Source organism: Sceloporus occidentalis, unplaced genomic scaffold (assembly GCF_023333645.1).
Source record: "Sceloporus occidentalis isolate IW3139 unplaced genomic scaffold, rSceOcc1.0.p SCAF_4, whole genome shotgun sequence".
Lineage (NCBI taxonomy): Eukaryota > Metazoa > Chordata > Lepidosauria > Squamata > Phrynosomatidae > Sceloporus > Sceloporus occidentalis.
In genome coordinates this window covers 199,778,069-199,797,663 of record NW_028316984.1, presented here as the reverse complement: position 1 = coordinate 199,797,663, position 19,595 = coordinate 199,778,069, and the positions used below count along the sequence as shown (strand labels likewise).

The window sequence follows — 19,595 nt, the reverse complement described above, 5'->3', positions numbered from 1 at the left end:
AAGATTTCCTAGCAAGAACATATTAATATTAATCAAATCTGTGAATAATCAAATCTGCAAATATAGAGGGCCAACTCAGTGGTCCCTCCACATTCACTGGGGTTAGGCGTGACGGACTCCTGTGAATGTGGAAAAACTGCAAATAAAAATACACTAAGAGAACACCTCTTTAGGAATCTCCAGGTCATCTAGTGCAATTCTGTGGTCAACATCTGCCAGAAGTTGATCATAAAATCATACTGGAGGACCTACAGATGCCTAGAAAAGTGTTTTCCCTAGGAATTTCTAGGTTCTCCAGCACAACTCTATGGTCAATTTCTAGCAGAGTTGCGCTGGAGGACTTGGAGATTCCTAGAGAGAACATTTGAATCAAAACTACAAATAATCAAATCCGCAAATGTCAGATCTGCAAATGTGGAGGGCCGATTTTTGAATATTTTCAAGTTATGGAAGGTTGAATTCATGGATGCAGAATACGTGAATCTGGAGGGCTGACTGTGCTAGTTGCAATTACTGGTCCAAGACTTGTTCACTTCAAAAACAATTCAGACATTGCATATTATGAATTTGGCACCAGTGGTGGCTGGTGGCCTTCATGTCAGCTGGGCCAGTGAATCTGCTTTGGGTTCTGGTGCAAATTTTAAAGGATCTGTCTGAGGCGTTAAACACTATCCTGCCCATATAGCATCAGCCCCTTGGAGAGAATTCTTTTAAACCAGAGTGGATTCTCTACATTGCTGAGGTAGAAGGCAACTGTTGCCACCATTTCACATGTATAAACAGCCCTTTATACAATGTCATTCTTTGTATCCTCTAGAGCCCACCCAGAGACCGCAGACCATGTGTGAACGTTGGAGACAGAGCCTTCTGGAGCATTATGGGGGCAACCCACAAGATGACCAGTATGTGCCCCAGTGTGACTCTCTGGGCAACTTTAAACCTTTGCAGTGCCATGGAAATAGCGGCTACTGCTGGTGTGTGGATGAGCATGGCCGTGAAGTCCAAGGCTCACGCTCAGAACCTGGGACCCTTCCTCCATGTAAGATGGCAGCAGTTGAGCTGCAAAGCTTGCTGGGAAAAGGGGGGCTTTAGAAGAGAAGGTGGGCCATCAGGAGGCAGGTTGTGGCTACTCCTTTGTGGACACAACCTGGATGGAAATGAGCCTGGAGGTGTCCACGGGGTTGTGAGAGCTGAAGGGTTGATGTGGAACTGAGAATGTAGAATATGTCTTATTTGATTTGTACGAGTGGATGGGCATCAGTGTTACTTTGAGTAAAAAGAGTGTGCTGCCATTCTTCCAGAGAGCCAGTGTGGTGTAATAGTTTTGAGAGGTGGACTATGATTCTGGAGACTTGGGTTCGATTCCCAGCTCGGCCATGAAACCCACTGGGTGACCTTGGGCAAGTCACACTTTCTCGTCCTCAGGGGAAGGCAATGGCAAACCTTCTTTAAACAAATCTTGCCAAGAACCCCATGTCAGAAATGACTTGAAGGCACACAAAACAGACTTCATTCTTCCTTGCTGTTGTTAAAAGGCAGCATTCTTTTATGGTTGTGTGTTGGACCAGAGCTCTGGAAGAGCAGAGATCAAATCTCCACTCGGCCATGGAAACTCTCTGAGTGACCCTGGGCAAGTCCCACTCTCTCAGCTTCACAGGAAGGCCATGGCAAACCCACTCTGAAGAAATCTTGCCAAGAAAACCCTGTGATAGTTTTGCCTTAGTAGGGTCGCCGTAAGTTGGTAATGACTTGAAGGCACACAACAAAAACAATTTTACTCATTAGTAACATGTTGCTTGGAAACTATAGCTAGAATCTTGTTGGTTTCTTAAACATGATTAAGTTCCTCCATGATTCTGTGTATGTGTATGTGTGCATGCACTGGGGACAATTACACATAATTCACTGTACACAGTAAAGTGGACTGTGACTCTGGCAGACCCAGGTTCACATCTCCATCCAACCATGGAAACCCACTGGGTGTCCTTGAGCAAGTCACACTTTCTCAGCCTCAGAAGAAAGTAAAGACAAACCCCTCTTTGAACAAATCTTGCCATGAAAGCCCTGTGATAAGTTCACCTTAGGGTTGCCATAAGTTTGGAACAGCGACCTAGACATCCCGATAATAAAAAACAATCCAAGGGAGATAACAAAAGTGGTGCCCCCCAGTAAACTGGAACCATGTTGGAAAAGTGCATTTATGGATTTGATGCTTTTAGTGGGATACATGCAGATCTCTCCAGAGTGGGACTTCCACCTTCTTAGGACCAAAATAGAAAAGACCCTGTTGTGTAGCACCCTCAGCTGTGCCTCAGGAGGTGGGATGTGTAAGAGCCCTTCAGCCATTCATGAGAGTAGGCAGGCAAATGTGCATGGGGTGGGAGTGGACTCATCTAGGGTGCTCAAGTGTCCCTGGTTATAAGGGATGCCTCCCTGTTTGAGAATTGGAAGACTTTTCCTTTTTTATAAACTGAACATGATACCTCCAAGACTTGTATTTTGGAGTGTTGGCTCTGCATAAAGACAGATATGTGTTGCTGCTGTTGTTGTTGTTGTGAGCCTTTGAGTTGTTTCCAACATACAGCAACCATAAGGGTTTTCTTGGCAAGTTTCTTTTGGGTTAGGGGGGGGGGGGGGTGCCATTGCTATCCTCTGAGGCTGAGAGCATGTGACTTGCTCAAAGTCATCCAGTGAGTTTTCATGGCCAAGCTGAGATTTGAACCCTGGTCTCCAGAGACCAAAACACACTGTAGATTTAATCCAATTTGAGACTGCTTCAACTGTGCTGGCTCAGTGCTAGGGATTTCTGGGAACTGTAGTTTTGAGCATTTAGCCTTCTCTGTTAGAAGTCTGGTGCCACAATAAACTACAGTACCCAGGAGTCCCTAGCGCTAAGCCAGAGCAGTTAAAGCTGTCTCAAACTGGATTATTTCTGCAGTGCGTTTTGGACCGTAGCTGAATGCTCAAACAACTACACCATGCTGGCTCTCTAGTACCATGTATTTTATAGATATGGACAATATACCATTTTTCCAGAGAAACCCATGGCTAGGTTAACTTAAATAAATACTTTCATTTGGTATTAACTTAGACCCGGGACAAACCTCCCCAAAAGGGCTGGCTGGTTGTGGCCTGTTTCCCTCTGGAGAGACGCTGCAACAGCCAAAGTGCCTGGCATCCTTCTGATCCAAAAAGAACCCGGAAAAACTGAGTTCTTTTTTGGGTTGCTAGGAGCATGTCATGAGTGCTCCAATGGTGCACTTGTAGCATTAGCCACACACAGCAGCATCTATATGCTGCGCATTGCTTACATCAAGATGGTGGCGTCCGTGTGAATGGGATGTCGTCATTAGGCCATCGCTGTGCTGTGCTAGAGTTAGAGAGCATGCAGTTGGTGCGTGGTCCATAACCCTAGAATCAACAGCAGCACAGAGCTTCGGGACCATCTGTCCTGGGCCTCAGTTTTAATGGCTTTCCTTTTTTAAAGCTCTGCCTGTCATGCAGTTCAAATGTTTCTTATTGCTATTTTGCAAACCTGGGCACACTAGTCTCACCTCTCCTCTGTGTGGACACTTATATTTTGCTTCCATCACCAGGTCTGCCCAGTGTGGCCCCTCCAACAGTTCGTCCATCTCCTCGCCCTGATGTTGTTCCGCCTACTACTGGGACGTTCCTCCTTTATGCTCAGGGACAACAAATTGGCTTTTTACCCCTGAATGGCACCAGACTGAAGAAGGAAGCTGCCAAGACCCTGCTCTCACTGCATGTAAAGTATTTTCCTACCTGGTGGGACAACACAAGGGTGTAGAGCAAAGATATTCACAACTGGGATGAATGGCTAACACACTGGAAGACAGGAACAGAATTCAAAAGGACTTAGATAAACTTAAAAATTGGGCAGAAATGAATAAAATGAATTTCAACCGAGACAACATTCTACATTTAGGCCACAAAAAAACAAAAGGATGGGGGATACATAATTCAGCAGTACCACATGCGAAAAGGACCTTGGGATTGTTGCTAATGATAAATTGGACACGAGCCAGCGCTGTGATGCTGCAGTAAAAAAGGTGAATGCTATTTTAGCTTGCATTAATAGAAGCATAGTTTTAGGAAAGCACAGTCACCCATCCACATTTGCAGGGCTTAGGAGTGCAAGATCTGTGTGAAAGTGGAAAAACCGCAAATATCTCTAGGTCCCCAAAGAAGCATGCTACAGACTCCTATCAGCAGCACCAGCCCATCACTCCATTTCCCACCTGGCCCCCAGCATGACTCAGTCAGATTTTAAACCCCTTTCCAGCCCATCCATCTACTCGCCCCACTCCTGTTCGTCCCAATCCACCACTTTTCAAGCTCTCATCCTTCCAAAAGAGCCAGACAGGTTTTAAACCCCTTTACAGTTCTCAACCACTCTGCTGAAGTCCTGCAGGTTTAGGCCCATGACCTCCATTTGCCTGCCTTTGCTCTTTCTTCTTTAACTTTCAGTAGTAATTGTTCCATGTACTATGATGTTTTTTGTTCATAATATGGTGTCTTCTGCATATCTTGCATTGTTGATGTTCCTTCCTCTTATCTTTCCTCCTCCTTCTTCTGTGTTTAAACCTGCTTTGGATATGCTATTTCAACATACAAGCTGAAGAAATAGGGTGATAGAATGGAGCCTTGCCTGGCCCCTTTCCAATTGATTGGGAACCACTCTGTTTCTCCGTATTCTGTTCTTATAGTTGCCTCTTGTTCTAAGTACAGATTCCTCATCAGGTCTATCGCATGTATTGGCACTCCCATGTCTTTAAGAGTGTTAAATAGTTTTTCATGATCTATGCCAGTGGATCCCAAACTGTGTTCTTTAAGGGATTTTGGGCTTCAGCTCCCAGAATCTCAGACTATTTGCCAACATGGCTGAGGCTTCTGGGAGCTGAAGTACAAAATCTCTTAAAGGTCATAGTTAGTGGACCACTGATCTATGCCATCAAAGGCTTTGCTATAGTGTCCAAAGCATATGCTGATTTTCTTCAAGAATTATTTGGTTTGCTCCATTATCCATCATACTAAACTAGAACAAAGATATTCTTTTTTTAAAAAAAACTACATTAAAATATTTTTGAAAAATCTTAAAAACAATCTTGAAGTAATTTTGGAAAATTGAAACAAAGCCATTTCAGACATTCAAGACCATGCAGAGCAACACTGTTTTAGCTGCCTGCCAGAAGACCAAAAGAAATGTGGGCAGCCTAACTCCCTTTGGCAGGAGCTCCACAGTTGGGGTGCTGCTATAAAGAAAGGGCATGCTTCCCAGATCCTTCAGCATTTTGGTGGCCCTCCTTTGTACATGCTCCAGTTTCTCAACATCCTTTTTGAATTGTGGTGCCCAGAACTGGACACAGTATTCCAGGTGAGGCCTGACCAAGGCAGAATAGAGTGGCACTATTACTTCCCTTGATTTAGACACTATACTTCTATTGATGCAGCCTAGAACCGCATTGGCCTTTTTACGTGCCTCATCACACTGTTGACTCATGTTCAATTTGGGGTCTACTACGACTCCTAGATCCCTTTCACATATAGTCTCGTTCAGCCAGGTTTCTGCCATCCTATATCTATGCATTTTTTTTTTTTTTTTTTTTTTTTTTTTTTTTTGTCCTAAGTGCAGTACCTTACATTTCTCTGTGTTGAATTTCATTTTGTTAGCTTTGGCCCAGCTTTCTAGTCTATTCAGGTCATTTTGAATTTTGATCCTGTCCTCATGTTCGCTGAATGTAAAAAAAGAAGGGAACGTGGCTTCAGGATGTGCATAGAATGACTGTGGGGATAGCCCACAGTGATGTGGCTGAAGGCCAGCAGTGGGAGAAATGCATGTGGATCTGTAAGACCCCTGGAAACCTCCAAAGCGCCTCCACCCCCCAGTATTAAATTGCTTCTCAAGCTGATTTGCAAGCAAGAATAGGATTCATGATGGTGTAACAGAAATTTCAGGAAACTTAAAGATCTAGGCCTGGCATAGCAGTGATTGACAAGAGGACCTAGTAAATTTAAAATCCATAAGCCTCTATTTTAAAAACCTATTTTTCTTTAACCAAAGCGACTCCATGTTTCTATGGCTTTTTATTTCAACAAGGAATTTCCACCACAATGGAGTCATTTCCCTCCTCTCACCTTAATTCGTCTTGCACTTATAAAAAGGGGAATGGGAAAAAAGATCCCTTTACAGGCTTTTCTTCTGCCTTCTTCCTCTGTCTCCAACTGTTAATAATATTTGCTCAGATTTATATGAGTTCCAGGCCAAGAAGTGTGTGCAAACAAAGCTTCCAAGAATCAATCTGGGAACAATGTTTTTAAGGGAGAAGGCAGATGTTCTCTGGATCATTTCCTCATGAACAGATGAGGACTGAGAAAACACCCACCCACCCACCATCAGGGATTGTGTAGTCGTCCACAGAATTGAAACAGACACTGAATATGATGTTCCGAAGGGAATATAGCATAAGTTGAGCAAAGGAGATGCAACTGTTGGAAGATCATGGCCCCATTTCCCTGCTTTTCTCGCTTTCATGGGATGAAGCAGAGGAAGGTCCCAAAGCAATTCTGAGGGAGAGGGGAAATGATTGGGAAAAGGAGCTGATAGTTATGAAGTTGAACGCAGGTCTGGTTGCCCCTGGAAGCATGCATGATTGAGGCAGAGCATCCAATGTACAGTCGGCCCTTCTTATACATGGATTTTTTATACACGGATTCAAGCATCCACGGTTTGAAAATGTTCAAAGAAAGTATAAATTTCAAATATCAAACCTTGATTTTCCATTTTTTATACGGGGCACCATTTTGCTATGTCATTATATTTAATGGGACTTGAGCATCCACGGATTTTGTTATCCACAGGGGATTTTGAAACCAAACCCCAGCATATAACAAGGGTTATACTCTCATGGACATGCATGCAAAAGACAGATGCACACTCTTTAAACATTATGGCCAAAATTCTAGACCAGCTACTTAGCTATATAACTACCTTGGTTGCATAACTAGGTAGCATTTCATGTCCCCATCTCCCCCAAACCCAATTACCAGGCGGCAGCTGCTATGAGCAACAGGGGTCTCGGTCTCTCTCTCTCTCTCTCTCTCTCTCTCTCTCTCTCTCTCTCTCTGTATATAAGCTTATTTTATTTTTAATCCACATGTATCCATCAATAAAAATAGTCTAAGTTAACTTATACTATTTCCAACATATACACAGCTACTAACATACATGTATATTTCCATTTTACATATTATATGCATCAATGAAAAACTTGGAGGACATATTGCCTTTTCTTCTTATTTTACACTTCCTATGATAACATTTCTTTGTGTGATTGCTCCTGATAAGTGTTCTCTACTTCTGATTAGTATCATACCCAAAGATAACTTCAGTATTTGTAATGCTTTATTAATAAATAATAATAATAAAAATTTTATTTATATACTGCCCTTCCAACAGATCAGGGCGGTTAACAGCACAGTTTAAAAACAATACGATAAAACAACAATAATACAATAATACAACAATACCAATCCAATAACAAACAGAAAAGCCCCGAGTTAGCCTATCCCCATGCCAGTGAAGAGGAAGGAGGGCCATTGGATTTTAATCGGGGAATGCAACACTAAAAAGGAAGGTCTTTAAGTCCTTCCTAAATTGGGCCAGGGAGGTGGCCGAGCGGAGCTCTATGGGCAGCGTATTCCAAAGGGTCGGGGCAGCGATGGAAAATGTCTTCCTAGTGGTGGAGACAAGCCTAGCCCCGGGGACCCTAAGTAACTGCTGCCCAGATGTTCTGAGGGTGCGGGACGGAATGTATGGGGAGAGGCGGTCCTTCAGGTATCCTGGGCCCAAGCCATTTAGGGCTTTATAGGTCATTACCAACACCTTATATTGTGCCCGGAAGCGAATCGGCAGCCAATGCAGATCTTTCAACACCGGTGTAATGTGGCTGGCCCTGGAAGTACCAGTGACCAGCCTGGCTGCCATGTTTTGTACCATTTGTAGCTTCCGGGTTTGGTATAAGGGTTGCCCCATGTAGAGTGCATTGCAGAAATCCAGTCTCGAGGTTACCAGAGCGTGTACCACAGTTTCAAGGTCTCTCTGGGCCAGGTATGGACGCAGCTGGCGAATAAGCCGAAGCTGATGACAGGTGCTCTTGACCGTCGCATTCACCTGAGCAGTCAGGTGAAGGGACGAATCAAGAAGCACCCCCAGACTGCGCACGGAGTCCTTCACAGGGAGCGTGACCCCGTTCAGGACAGGTGGAACCACCGCCATTCCTGGACCAGGGGAACCTATCACAAGTACCTCCGTTTTCTCTGGATTCAGCTTGAGTCGGTTTTCCCTTTCTATGGTTCCTGTTAATGTCTGTACGTTGTGTCTATTCTCATCAGTCAGGAAGCAACTGACTGATGTTTCCACCCACCTCCTGCAAGATATCTCCAGTGCAGCAGTCAGTAACAGGATCCCTATTGCAATTCTTCCTTGCACCGGAGATTGCTCACAGAAGAGGATGGAAACATTACTCAGTTCCGCCTCAATTGACAGGTGAACAGGCCCCTGTCACTTGCAGTGGCTGCTGCCCAGTAAAAAATGATTGGGGAACTTCTCTTGTCCCTACATATTTCCTAAACTGGAGAAAACATCAGGATCATGAATACGAACCTATTGTGAAGATATAACTCCAGGTTACACATTTGTAACTGGGATAATGAATTGCAGCCAATGCAATAACCAAATTTGTAATGCTTTAGTGCTAGGCTGGTAAAAGGGTTGCCCATGGATGATTTTTAGGCCGCCTCAGCACCCACAAGTTTCCGTCCCCAGGCCTTTATTTTTTCCAATTGGGAAATGCACTGGAATTTGACTAGCCTTACTTCCTGGTTGAAAATAAAAGTCTTTACTGAGCCTGAAACAACCCAGAGAGTCCTAAAAATATGTTAAAATTGTCCCATGGCCCTTAAGGGACATGGGTGGGCTATGTCTCTTCATCAGTGGAGTAACTTTCCTTTTGTGTGTATTACTTATTAGATGTAATTTTGTTATGCCTTCATTATTTTGTTTCCCTTCTTCAGTCGCAAGTTACAGGTAATGGCAGAGGATTCAATAGATCCACATCTGGTACCTGGCATTGGTCCTAGAGGGGATCTGCTTTTTATCAATCCATTTTTAGGAATCATGTTTCACTATGGGGAGCAGCTAGAGCCCTTTCCCCTCTATGGCCCAAACATAGAAATCTTTGTAACTGGTTGTATATGTGTTCCTATAACATCACTCCAGGGCTCCATTGTGGTGGGGATCGACTATGACTGCAGGGAAAAAATGATGTACTGGACGGATGTGGCAGGTCGGACCATCAGCCGAGCAGGATTCGAGCCAGGGGCTGAGCCAGAGAACATCATAAGCTCAGGTAAGTGACTGACATCCCAACCTTTGGTCCTCCATTTGCTTTGCACTTCAGATCCCAGAAGCCCTAGCCAACTTGGTCAGCAGTCAGGAATGATGGGACCCAAAGTCCAAAACATCTGGAGGACCAAAATTTGGGAACCATTGTACTGTGCATTGGTGACATCTGCATCAACAGAGTGGAGGATTTGCTTTTAATTTTGAAGCTTTCCAGGGAGTTGAAACTATTTTGGAAATAGGGTTCAGCTCCTTAGATAGCACCTTTAACATTCAGGCTAAAACTCACTGCTCCATTCATGTGGAAGCAAACCACCACCACTGCCTAAATAAATACAATAAAAATAAATTTGAGGGTGCAAGGGCAAAGTGAGACAAGTGTGGTCCCTCCACCCCTACTCCTTGTAGAAGACTGAAGGTTCTTTGCCTTATACCTGTTGGTTGGAATCTGTTTGGATTTTCTAGGAGTTGCCATGTTGGTTACCTGAGCTTCCAAGGTTCTATCTAATAGTCAGATCCACATCAGTATTCGCCTTAAGCATTCTAGGATCTAGATTGAGAGAAGTAATAGTACCACTCTATTCTGCTTTGGTCAGACCTCACCTGGAATACTGTGTCCAGGTCTGGTCACAATTTAGGAAGGATGTTGACAAGCTGGAGCATGTCCAGGGGAGGGTCACCAAAATGATGACAGGCCTGGAAATAACCAAGCCCTGTGAAGAGTGGCTTAAGGAGCTGGATAAGTTTAGCCTGAGGAAGAGAAGGTTAAGAGGGGACATGATAGCCCTGTTTAAATATTTGAAGGGATGTCATGTTGAGGATGGAGCAAGCTTGTTTTCTGCTGAGCAGTGGATTCAATCTATGGGAAAAGATATTCCATGTAAGCATTAGTAAGAACCTCCTGACAGTAAGAGGTGTTAGACAGTGGAATACTCTGCCTCGGACAATTGGACGCTTTTAAGCAGAGTGTTTTGATTGTTCTTCCTACATGGCAGAGGATTGCAGTGGTTGGCCCTTGGGGTCTCTTCCAACTCTATGATTCCATTCGTAAGCGTTGTTATATAAGGAAATTAACCAGAAATCAAGTTGCAGTGTTTACACTAAGATATGTTCTGATACAGGTTGCCTTTCCCATATACAAAATACTTGAGACCAGATGTGTTTTGAACTCTGGATTTATAAAATTTTATTTTGGAATCCCAGTATTTGCATAGATAGATAGATAGATAGATAGATAGATAGATACACACACACACACACAAATTCATTTATGTTTTGTATATATCTTATACCTGTAGCCTGAAGGTAATTTTATTCAGTATTATAAATAATTTTGTGCATGAAACAAAGCAAAGGTGTCACTATCTCAGCATTTTTGGAGCATTTTGGGTTTTAGAATTCCGGATAAGAGAGATTCAATCCTTAACACAAATAGCTCAGATAAATATGCTGTCCTCAGTGGCACAGAGTACGTAGACCTTGAATCAATCTACGCACAAGTTTACACTTCTATAAGAATTTTGAGCAAAACATTATACTCCTCACCTAGTTTGTCTGTTTAACCTTCTCTGCACACTGACATTTAGTTAGGTATTAAATATCAAGGTTCCATCAAGAAAGGAATATCCTACCATATGTAGGAGTTTGGTTTATCAGCAGTTACTCGGCAGCAACAGAGGTGGACCAGCTATTGAGATTTATCTCCCAAGCTACTAGTGTCTCCTTTTCTTGTGAACAGGTGCAAAGGTGTTTTGCTGGCATTAGGCCAGTAGCCTTGTACTATCGGGATTGTTATTATTATATGCTGGTTACTACCTTAATCTTATCTTTGTTTGTACTTAGGCTGACTCCCTGCCAAGTGCTAACATGTCTTTATTTTTATAATATGCTATTCTATGTACATCTCTATAGCTCCAAAAGCTCAAGTTAGGCAAATGAAAATCTAAAAAAGCAACCCAGCCTGTTCCAAATGGCAGGAAGAATCACCTTCTTTCCCTGTTCTGTTGGTGGAAGCCATTCCATTGGCAGGAGTCTACCATCATAGTTCTGAAAACAAATGTTCTTTTTCTAAACTTGTACACCTGAAATCTAGAGGGGACATGTTGAATCAATTGATAACTAGTGAATCAAAACATAGGTAAACCCAATGGGCCTACTCTAGTTGCAATAAAATTCAGGCCATAAAATGATTCGCTGCTCCCCAGACAATGGCCAGAATTCCCCTGGAGACTTAGGCTGATGTGTCTGGGAATGATTTTTGGTGCAGGAGATAGAAAGACCCTCAAATGGATCTCCCCCCCCCCCACCACCACCACCAACAGAAGAAACACAAGAACGAAGTAAATAACAAAATGCTTTCTCTCCCTCACATCGGCATATGAGTAGCATAACCAGGAGTTACAGTAACATAACTACTTTTCCTGACATTTGCAAGAACGTAGCCAATATCCTTGGACAATAGTTTCCCCCCATACTTTGTCCCTTGATCCAAATAGCCATTGATTGTGGTGATGGTAGAGTATAGAGAATTCTGTTGTGCTGTCTCCTTCCTTCCAGACCTCCTTGGTAACTACAACTGGCAGAGCCTTATGCTCCATTATCATTAAAGCGGGGAGGGGGGGGGGTCTTACCCAATATCTTCTTTCTTGGTGTCTGCTCTCCTAGGGCTGATCAGTCCAGAAGGCCTTGCCATTGACCACCTCCGAAGGACAATGTTTTGGACAGACAGTGGTTTGGACAAAATCGAGAGCGCTAGGCTGGATGGCACAGAACGGCGAGTACTTTTTGCCACTGACCTGGTCAACCCACGTGCCATTGCAGTGGATCCCATCCGTGGGTAAGTGGCTGGCAGTAGCTGGCTCCTGCGTGCACCTTTTTTAAACCATGGAAGCAGTGGAGACATTTCTGAAGTAACTCTTTGTCATCTACTTTAAAAGATGACTTGCTGCTGTTGGTGGCAACCTGTTTTGCCATAAACATGGAGAAGCAGGATGTGGACCTGGAAAAACTAACTATACATCACATCAATTTTTCACTTTAGCCGTATGAAACAATGCACATGTAAATACATTTAGGTTGGGCATACGATATTTCAGTTTAAAGGCATCATTTTCATTTTGCTAGTTGTTTATCACAGCTATTACCATTACAATTAGTGATATATAGGAATTATGATTTATGAGTAACTTTAGTACAAATAACATTACTAAGGCTTCTGTATGGTGTGGTAATGGGAGGAGGTCAATGGGGCGGGTGACACCATGAGTTATCACACTGGGTGACATCACTGTCTAGAAGGATTAAGAGCCATCAAAGAATAAGTGGCCACAAGTCCAAACTTTTCTTAACCCTGATCTGTGATATGGATTTGTTGGCATGAAAGAGCCCTTCTGCTTCCTGCTTTGTCTCCAAGAAGCTGCTGTTTTGACGAATTGTACTGCAGTCCTGCCCACACTTAATTGATGGACTGTTTTTTATTGTTGATGTTTTTTTTTATTATGTAAAATAAATAAAAATATTTGGAACATGTTCCTCTAAGTTTTACCTCAGTCATAGATGTTTAGCACATGGAGGGCGAATTTGTAAAACCCAGTGCAGAAACGGGATTTTAAAATCCGGGTGTTGTTTGTCAGATGTGTAGACGTGAAAAAGAAATAACGCAAAAATAATCAGAACAGAAAGCTGTTTTGTACTTTTGGAATTTAGCAAAAGTAAAAAAGAGCTGGTTTTGACAATTTTGCATTCGGATTATTTTTGCATTATTTCTCTTTCATGCAAACGACGTCTGAAAAACATTCTGCAAATGCGTTTCTTTTTCAGCTTTCTGTTCAGGTTAACCCCAAACGTTGTCTGAAAAACAACCTGCAAATACGGGTTGTTTTCAGTTTAAATTTAGTTTCTGCATGGGATTCGTCCCGTGTGATAAACTCCATAGAGGAATGCTTATAACCATGCTCATAACCAAGTGGGGATGCAGAATCTCCAAATTTGGCACACAAAAGCTATGTGTGAATCCCCTCTGAAGCAGGCCTCAAGGATGTTGGCTAGGTCTCCTCCTTTGCCTTATTTGGTTGTGGGAGTGGAGGATGAAAGTGAGCCAGCTCTAGACTCAGCCAACATCCTGAAGACTGGCTCCTTGAGTCTGTTTTGCTCCTCCCTTGCCCTTGTTGATCAGGAAAAGGACAGAGAAGCAAACAGAACTGGCAACCATTCCATGCCTCTTGGTATTCTCTTCTGGTTTGCCTAACCACTTTGACCACAAGGCCAAACTTCTTTGCTCTCCAGGAACCTTTACTGGACGGACTGGAACCGCGAAGCCCCCAAAATCGAGATGTCCACTGTAACTGGAGAAAACAGGCGGATTTTGGTCAACCAAGACATTGGGTTGCCCAATGGTTTGACCTTTGATCCCTTTTCCAAATTGATTTGCTGGGCAGATGCAGGTAAAGTGGATTTCATAGAAAGGAATTAAACCATTTTGGGTGTGTTATGACAGGGAGCAGCAACTAGTGTGGAACCCATTGCTTTACATCATTACTGTGGGCCAGGTCTTTAATTAGGGATAATCTATAGGCCCCAGCTTTGACTGTGCCCAGGTTTCCAGCAATATAGTAAGTTCAAATTTCAGTTGAGCATTTCAAAATACAGTTGAAGCATTCAACGAAAAGGGACAGGCAAGGTAACCCAGGAATACAAACACAGTAAATAGGAAAAGGTACAAATGATTTCTGCTGTCTCATTCTCTAAAGCAGTAGAAATTTGGGGACTAAAGGAAAAATTCATTTGGGGAGGGAAAAGCTCCTACCTCCATAACTATAATCTTCCTGTGAGCCTTGGCACCTGTTGTACCATGAGTCACACAACTGTGGGGGTCCAGTGTAACTAAGGGCATGTTTGTGTGTGCTAAAAGCTGTATACGGTCTTGGCCACAACATGCTGGCAAAAGTGAATAATTTTTCTCTATCACCAAACAATAAAATCCGCACTATGACAAGCAAAACCAGACAATCTGGCTTATATATTTGCCCTTATGCACAAGCGCAAGGAAGGGAGCAACTGGTACTGTTCCCTGGTTTAACTCTCTTGTGTTTGTAAAAGGAACCAAGAAGCTGGAGTGTGCTTTACCTGATGGAAGAGGAAGGCGCGTCATTCAGAATAACCTTAACTACCCCTTCAGCATTGTTAGCTACGCCAACTACTTCTACCATACAGACTGGAGAAGGTATGTTTGCGCCTCTTAGGCCAGTAGCTTGAGGCCACACAAGTAGGTGGGAAAAGCCTCTTTTACCAAACAGCTGGTCTACGAGCTGTAAGGGAGATGGACACTTGGCAGCACCATTTTGAGTATGAAAAGTGAGTTTCTCCTCTAAGGTTAGGTAGAAAAATGAGGTGCTAGAATCAAGACCTTAAATGAGTGAGTGAGCAAAGTGTGTGGCCTGTTAGCTGCACATGGTCCCAAGCGTCTCTACATGTTCAATGCCTGAATTTTGGTTTGGGGTGGGCATTGGGGAGGGAAAATTGCAAAACTGAGGCAATTGGACATACAGTGGGCCCCTCTGCTAGGGGTTGATTCCAGGAATCACTGTGGATACCAAAATCCATGGATACTCAATTAAATACCATTAAATACAAGGTAAGTAAAATGGTGTCCCTTATATAAAATGTCAAAATCAAGGGTTGCTTTTTGGAATTTATATATATACTGTCGCCCCTCCATTTTCACGGACTTGAAATCCATGGCCTTCACCCATTTGCGGGCAGCAAACAGAGGAAAACAAAATGGAGTGCGCCTCCATAGGTGCCCCCGGATGCATGCATATCAGCGAGTTTGTTTATATGGGTGGTGGTGGTATGGAATGGATACCCTGCGAAAACAGAGGAGTGACTGTATATATTAATATTTTCAAGCCATGGATAGTTGAATCCATGGACAGTGGAATCCATGGATACAGAGGGGAAACTGTATTTATTTGTTAGATGCCTTTCTCCCAAACTGGACCCAAGCTAGCTCTCAAAAGATAATCAAGGAAGCCAGGGCTGCCCTGAGTTTGCAAGACCTGAGCAGGGTTGTTAGGAAAAGGGTCTGTTGGATGTGTCTCATTTATAGGATTGCCATACGTTGACTTCATGGCATATAACACAATTTGGGCCAGGGTGGTGCACTCCCATTTTTAGTTCTTCAGAGCATTTCCTTCAGCCTTTATTTGAACCAGGAATGGATCAGATGTCCTGCTCCAGTCTCTTTGTCCTGAAGAAAAGCTTGTCTGGGTAGAGGGAAGGAGGCCTAAATAAGATGAAGGAAACTCAAAAGCATGGTGAAATGGCAAATGACAACACTCCTCCCAAGGCTTGGGGCTGTTATCAGCTATCTGCGGGGCAATATGTATGTGTATATGTGTGTATTCCTGCTCCAAAACTAAAAAGGACCGCAGGAGAGTGAGAATCCCCTGGGGTCTTCTGGGTGGAGAAATGCACCCCCCCAAACCCTTGGCATCTGTGTAGCCCACCTTGAATAATGCTCAGTCTTCTGGAGTTTGATGTACTTTGTCAGTTGAGGGGAACAGAGAAAAGTACATCCATTCCCACACTATGAAAGAGCAGATGAGTGAGTTACTGCTTGTGGATTCTCCCAGAGTCCACTCATTGTGTATTTTAAACAAAATGGTGGACTAGTAGAACTTTGGTCTTACCCATCGCAGTACTTATGTCTTTATAATGTCCATCAGTCCTGGCTGTTCTGTTTTTCCACACATCATGATCTAAGTAGAGACAAAATATATTAGGAGTTAACTTTTCTCACTCTACCATACCCAATGGGCACAGTTCTTAAAAGAGGTGTTGAATGAGGTGAAAACTGTTTTTTGTTTCATTTTCTGCAGAGACGGGGTAATAGCTGTGAACAAAGACAGTGGTGCTTTTACTGATGAGTATCTTCCAGAGCAGAGGACGCATCTCTATGGAATAACAGCAGTCCATCCTTACTGCCCAGGAGGTAAGAACTGAGGCTTAACCAAAAGGGCACTGGGAGGAAGAGGAGCTACTGCTTAACACAGACACTTTTGCTCTCTGCAAAAAGAACCCCTTCTTTTTGGAGTGTGGGTATATGTGTGATTTGTCTCAGGAATGTGGCACAGCTATTTGCACTTGGGTGTGTATGTGGTGAGAGAATGTGTGCCCCATTGCCAAGGGAACCAGGAGCTGTAGAAACTGGCCAGGCTGACAGAAGGAAAAATCCAATCTGAACAGTTGGAAAAATGACACTCAACTGGGTTTAGACTGAAAAGAGGGTGTTGTGTATGTGGATTTTGTTCAAAGGTAACTTTTTCATGGAACCTTTCAGTGCTCATGAAAACACATTTCTTACTGTAAAAGTGTGTATAGTAACAGTTGGAAGGCAAGGGCCAATCTCTTGGCACACAGGAATGCACTGCTAAAGGAACCCCAAGATGTGGCCATCCAAACTGTTTAAAAACCTCCAATGAAGGACAGGCCATTACCTTCCATCTATCAAACAGCACTTACTGTTGGGAAGCTCTTCCTGATCTTCATCTTCCACAAAGTAACAGTCCATCAGTTACAGGCTCCAAAATTCCAAAATCCAAAATATTGCAAAATCCAAAATTGTCCACATGGGTGGCTGAGATAGTGACACCTTTCCATTCTGATGATGCAATGTACACAAAACTTTGTTTCATGGACAAAATTACTTTTAAAATATTATGTATTTTATTACATGTCCTCTGGACATGTTCTAGCTTGTTGATATCCATCTTCCTTGAATGATGATGATGCAGCACTCTAGATGTTGCTGGACTGCAACCACTAGTATTCCTTACTGTTTGTTGGCTGGGCTACTTAGGGTTTCTGGAAACTGTAGTCTAAAAACGTCTGGAGGAATTCAAAGATACAGCCATGTAGAATCAGTATGCAGGGAGCTCTTGTAGCACCTTTGAGACTAATAAGTTGGCAGCATGAGCTCTCATACTCAACTCTACTTCCTCACCAAATGCATCTGAGGAAGTAGACTTAGGCCTGTTACAGATGGGCATAAAAGTACGTGCTCAGCACGTACAAGGGTTAGAAAGGGGCATCCCTTCCGGACGCCCCCAACCCTAGTACGTGCTCAGCACGTACAAAATGGTGGCACCCATTCCACACGGGGGCCGCTATGATGACATCACAAACACACCGCCTCCAAACGAGGCGGCACGGACGTGATGTCGCCGCGCCGCATGCGGGCGCATAGAGCGCCCTTTCCGCAGCGTGAAAAGGAGCTCCGAAACGGAGCTCCTTTTGCTGTTTGCGTCGCTGGTGCAGCCTTCAGACGGCTGCACCAGCGTGCAAGGGAGAAAGGGGCCACTCAAGGGAAAAAGGGGCCAAGCGGCCCCTTTCTCCTCCTCCCCGCCATTGCCGGGTGTCCTTGGGGCTTGAAGCCCCAAGGACACCCCTTTCCAGGCCGCGGGGAAGCAGCCTTTTGCTGCTTCCCCGCGGCCTGGAAAGCGGCGGATCGGGGTCTCGGAGGCTGCCGTTCTGGCAGCTGAGGCCCCGATACAGCGGGGAAAGGGGCGGGTGCAGGCCACCCCAAACAGGTGGTCTGTAACACACCTTAGTTTACTAAAGGTCATTCTGCCAACTTTTTCCTTTAGTTAGTCTCAAAGGTGTTACAAGGTCTCTCTACATGCTAACATCTGGAGGACTGTATGATTTTCAACCATAGAGTAGGGAAGAGGGCGAGTTTCACATCTGGCCTTACAGCCTGGAACCAAGCCTGTTTCTCCCGATGACTTCATCTTCCAACATCCCCAGCCCACATGGCCAATGGTCAGGAATTCTGGGAGCTGGTCTCAAACATTTGAGGACCAGTTTGAGAACTACTGGTCTTTTGGTGCTTGTGGGTTCCAACAGGCCATTCCACAGTGGATTAAGTAGAGCAGTAGTTTCCAACCTTCCTAATGCCGTGGCCCTTTAATACAGTTACTCATGTTGTGATGACCCCCAACCATGAAATTATTTTCTTCTTGGTTCCTAAGACCATTGGAAATATGTGTTTTCCGATGGTCTTAGGCGACCCCTGTGAAAGTTCGTTTGACCCCCAAAGGGGACACAACCCACAGGTTAAGAACCGCTGAAGTAGAGAAATATCTATGGAGCAAAGGCTTTACTGTAGGCTGTCAGTGGCAGAGACTAAATCTGGAAAAGGCAGGAAAGAACTTACATCTTGGTCTACTTACAAAAACCTGCTTCATGGACTAAAAAACGCAGCCTTCCAAAATTAACACTCCTTTCTCTCTTCTGGCAGGAAGAAAGTAAACTACCTGGAACATGGCATGGGAACGGAGGGTTAAAGTTCCACTATGACAGCTGGCAGAAGACCCCCACATCCTGATATTATTGTACATAATGGAAGAGACTCCTCAAACTGTGTCCAGACAACCAGTGACCTGTTACTGAAGGGAATTAAGCGGTTTAAGCTTAGAGCAAAATTATCCAGTATTTTTTTAAAGTTATACCTCAAATCTGTACTACTGTATTTTTGTTTTTTACAAAAATGAGAACTTTTATATATTGCCAAAAAGAAATGGTGCTATGAATGATGGGGCTAATAATACTTTTTAAAAAACTGACAGGAGCAACTTTGTAAAAGAAAAAAAATATGACCATATAAACATATCCTTACTCCACAGTTATTTTATTGGAAAAAAACAAGAGGCTCTACACATCCTGAAATGGGAAAGGAGGGACTACCTTAGCTTACTAAGGGAACTCTCTTGACTGGCTTCTTGCAGCAGTGCCTAAACCGGTCAGTGTAAACACTCTGGGAGAAGGATAGAAAGAGTACTTTGTGTTAAGAGCCATGCAAAGTTATGAAGGATTATTTTGGAAAACTAAATGCCATACACTGCTTGTTGCTTCTGCCTCTGTGCATGTCTTTTTAGTATTTATATTACAAATTTGCCGGAACGACGGTTCAAATTTATCCCTTGGCCTTCAGGGGCCGTGTGAGTGAATGCAACTGTCAATACCTGATTGTAGCAGCTCATGTTTTCTAAGCTATTCCATGAATTAAATAAACAAAAATTGGACTGATTTTTTGTTAGGCCATTTCAGGTTTTGTGTATGACAGCCCACCAGGGATGTTTCCAGTCCCCAGGCCATCTGAAATCAATGAGGTGAG

At 43.6% G+C, this 19,595-nt stretch overlaps 1 protein-coding gene across 1 annotated transcript in view; it reads left to right on the top strand.

Moving 5' to 3' along the window:
• Window positions 1-19,498, top strand: part of NID2 (nidogen 2) — an 86,318-nt gene extending 66,820 nt beyond the window's left edge. Inside the window, exons 14-21 of the mRNA XM_089522885.1 lie at window positions 818-1,039; window positions 3,597-3,766; window positions 9,299-9,428; window positions 12,086-12,257; window positions 13,706-13,863; window positions 14,519-14,642; window positions 16,300-16,412; window positions 18,720-19,498. Of these exons, the coding sequence (XP_089379011.1) occupies window positions 818-1,039; window positions 3,597-3,766; window positions 9,299-9,428; window positions 12,086-12,257; window positions 13,706-13,863; window positions 14,519-14,642; window positions 16,300-16,412; window positions 18,720-18,730 (1,100 nt within the window). The 3' untranslated portion in view covers window positions 18,731-19,498. The remainder of the gene's footprint in view (window positions 1-817; window positions 1,040-3,596; window positions 3,767-9,298; window positions 9,429-12,085; window positions 12,258-13,705; window positions 13,864-14,518; window positions 14,643-16,299; window positions 16,413-18,719) is intronic.
• Window positions 19,499-19,595: the final 97 nt, after the last annotated feature.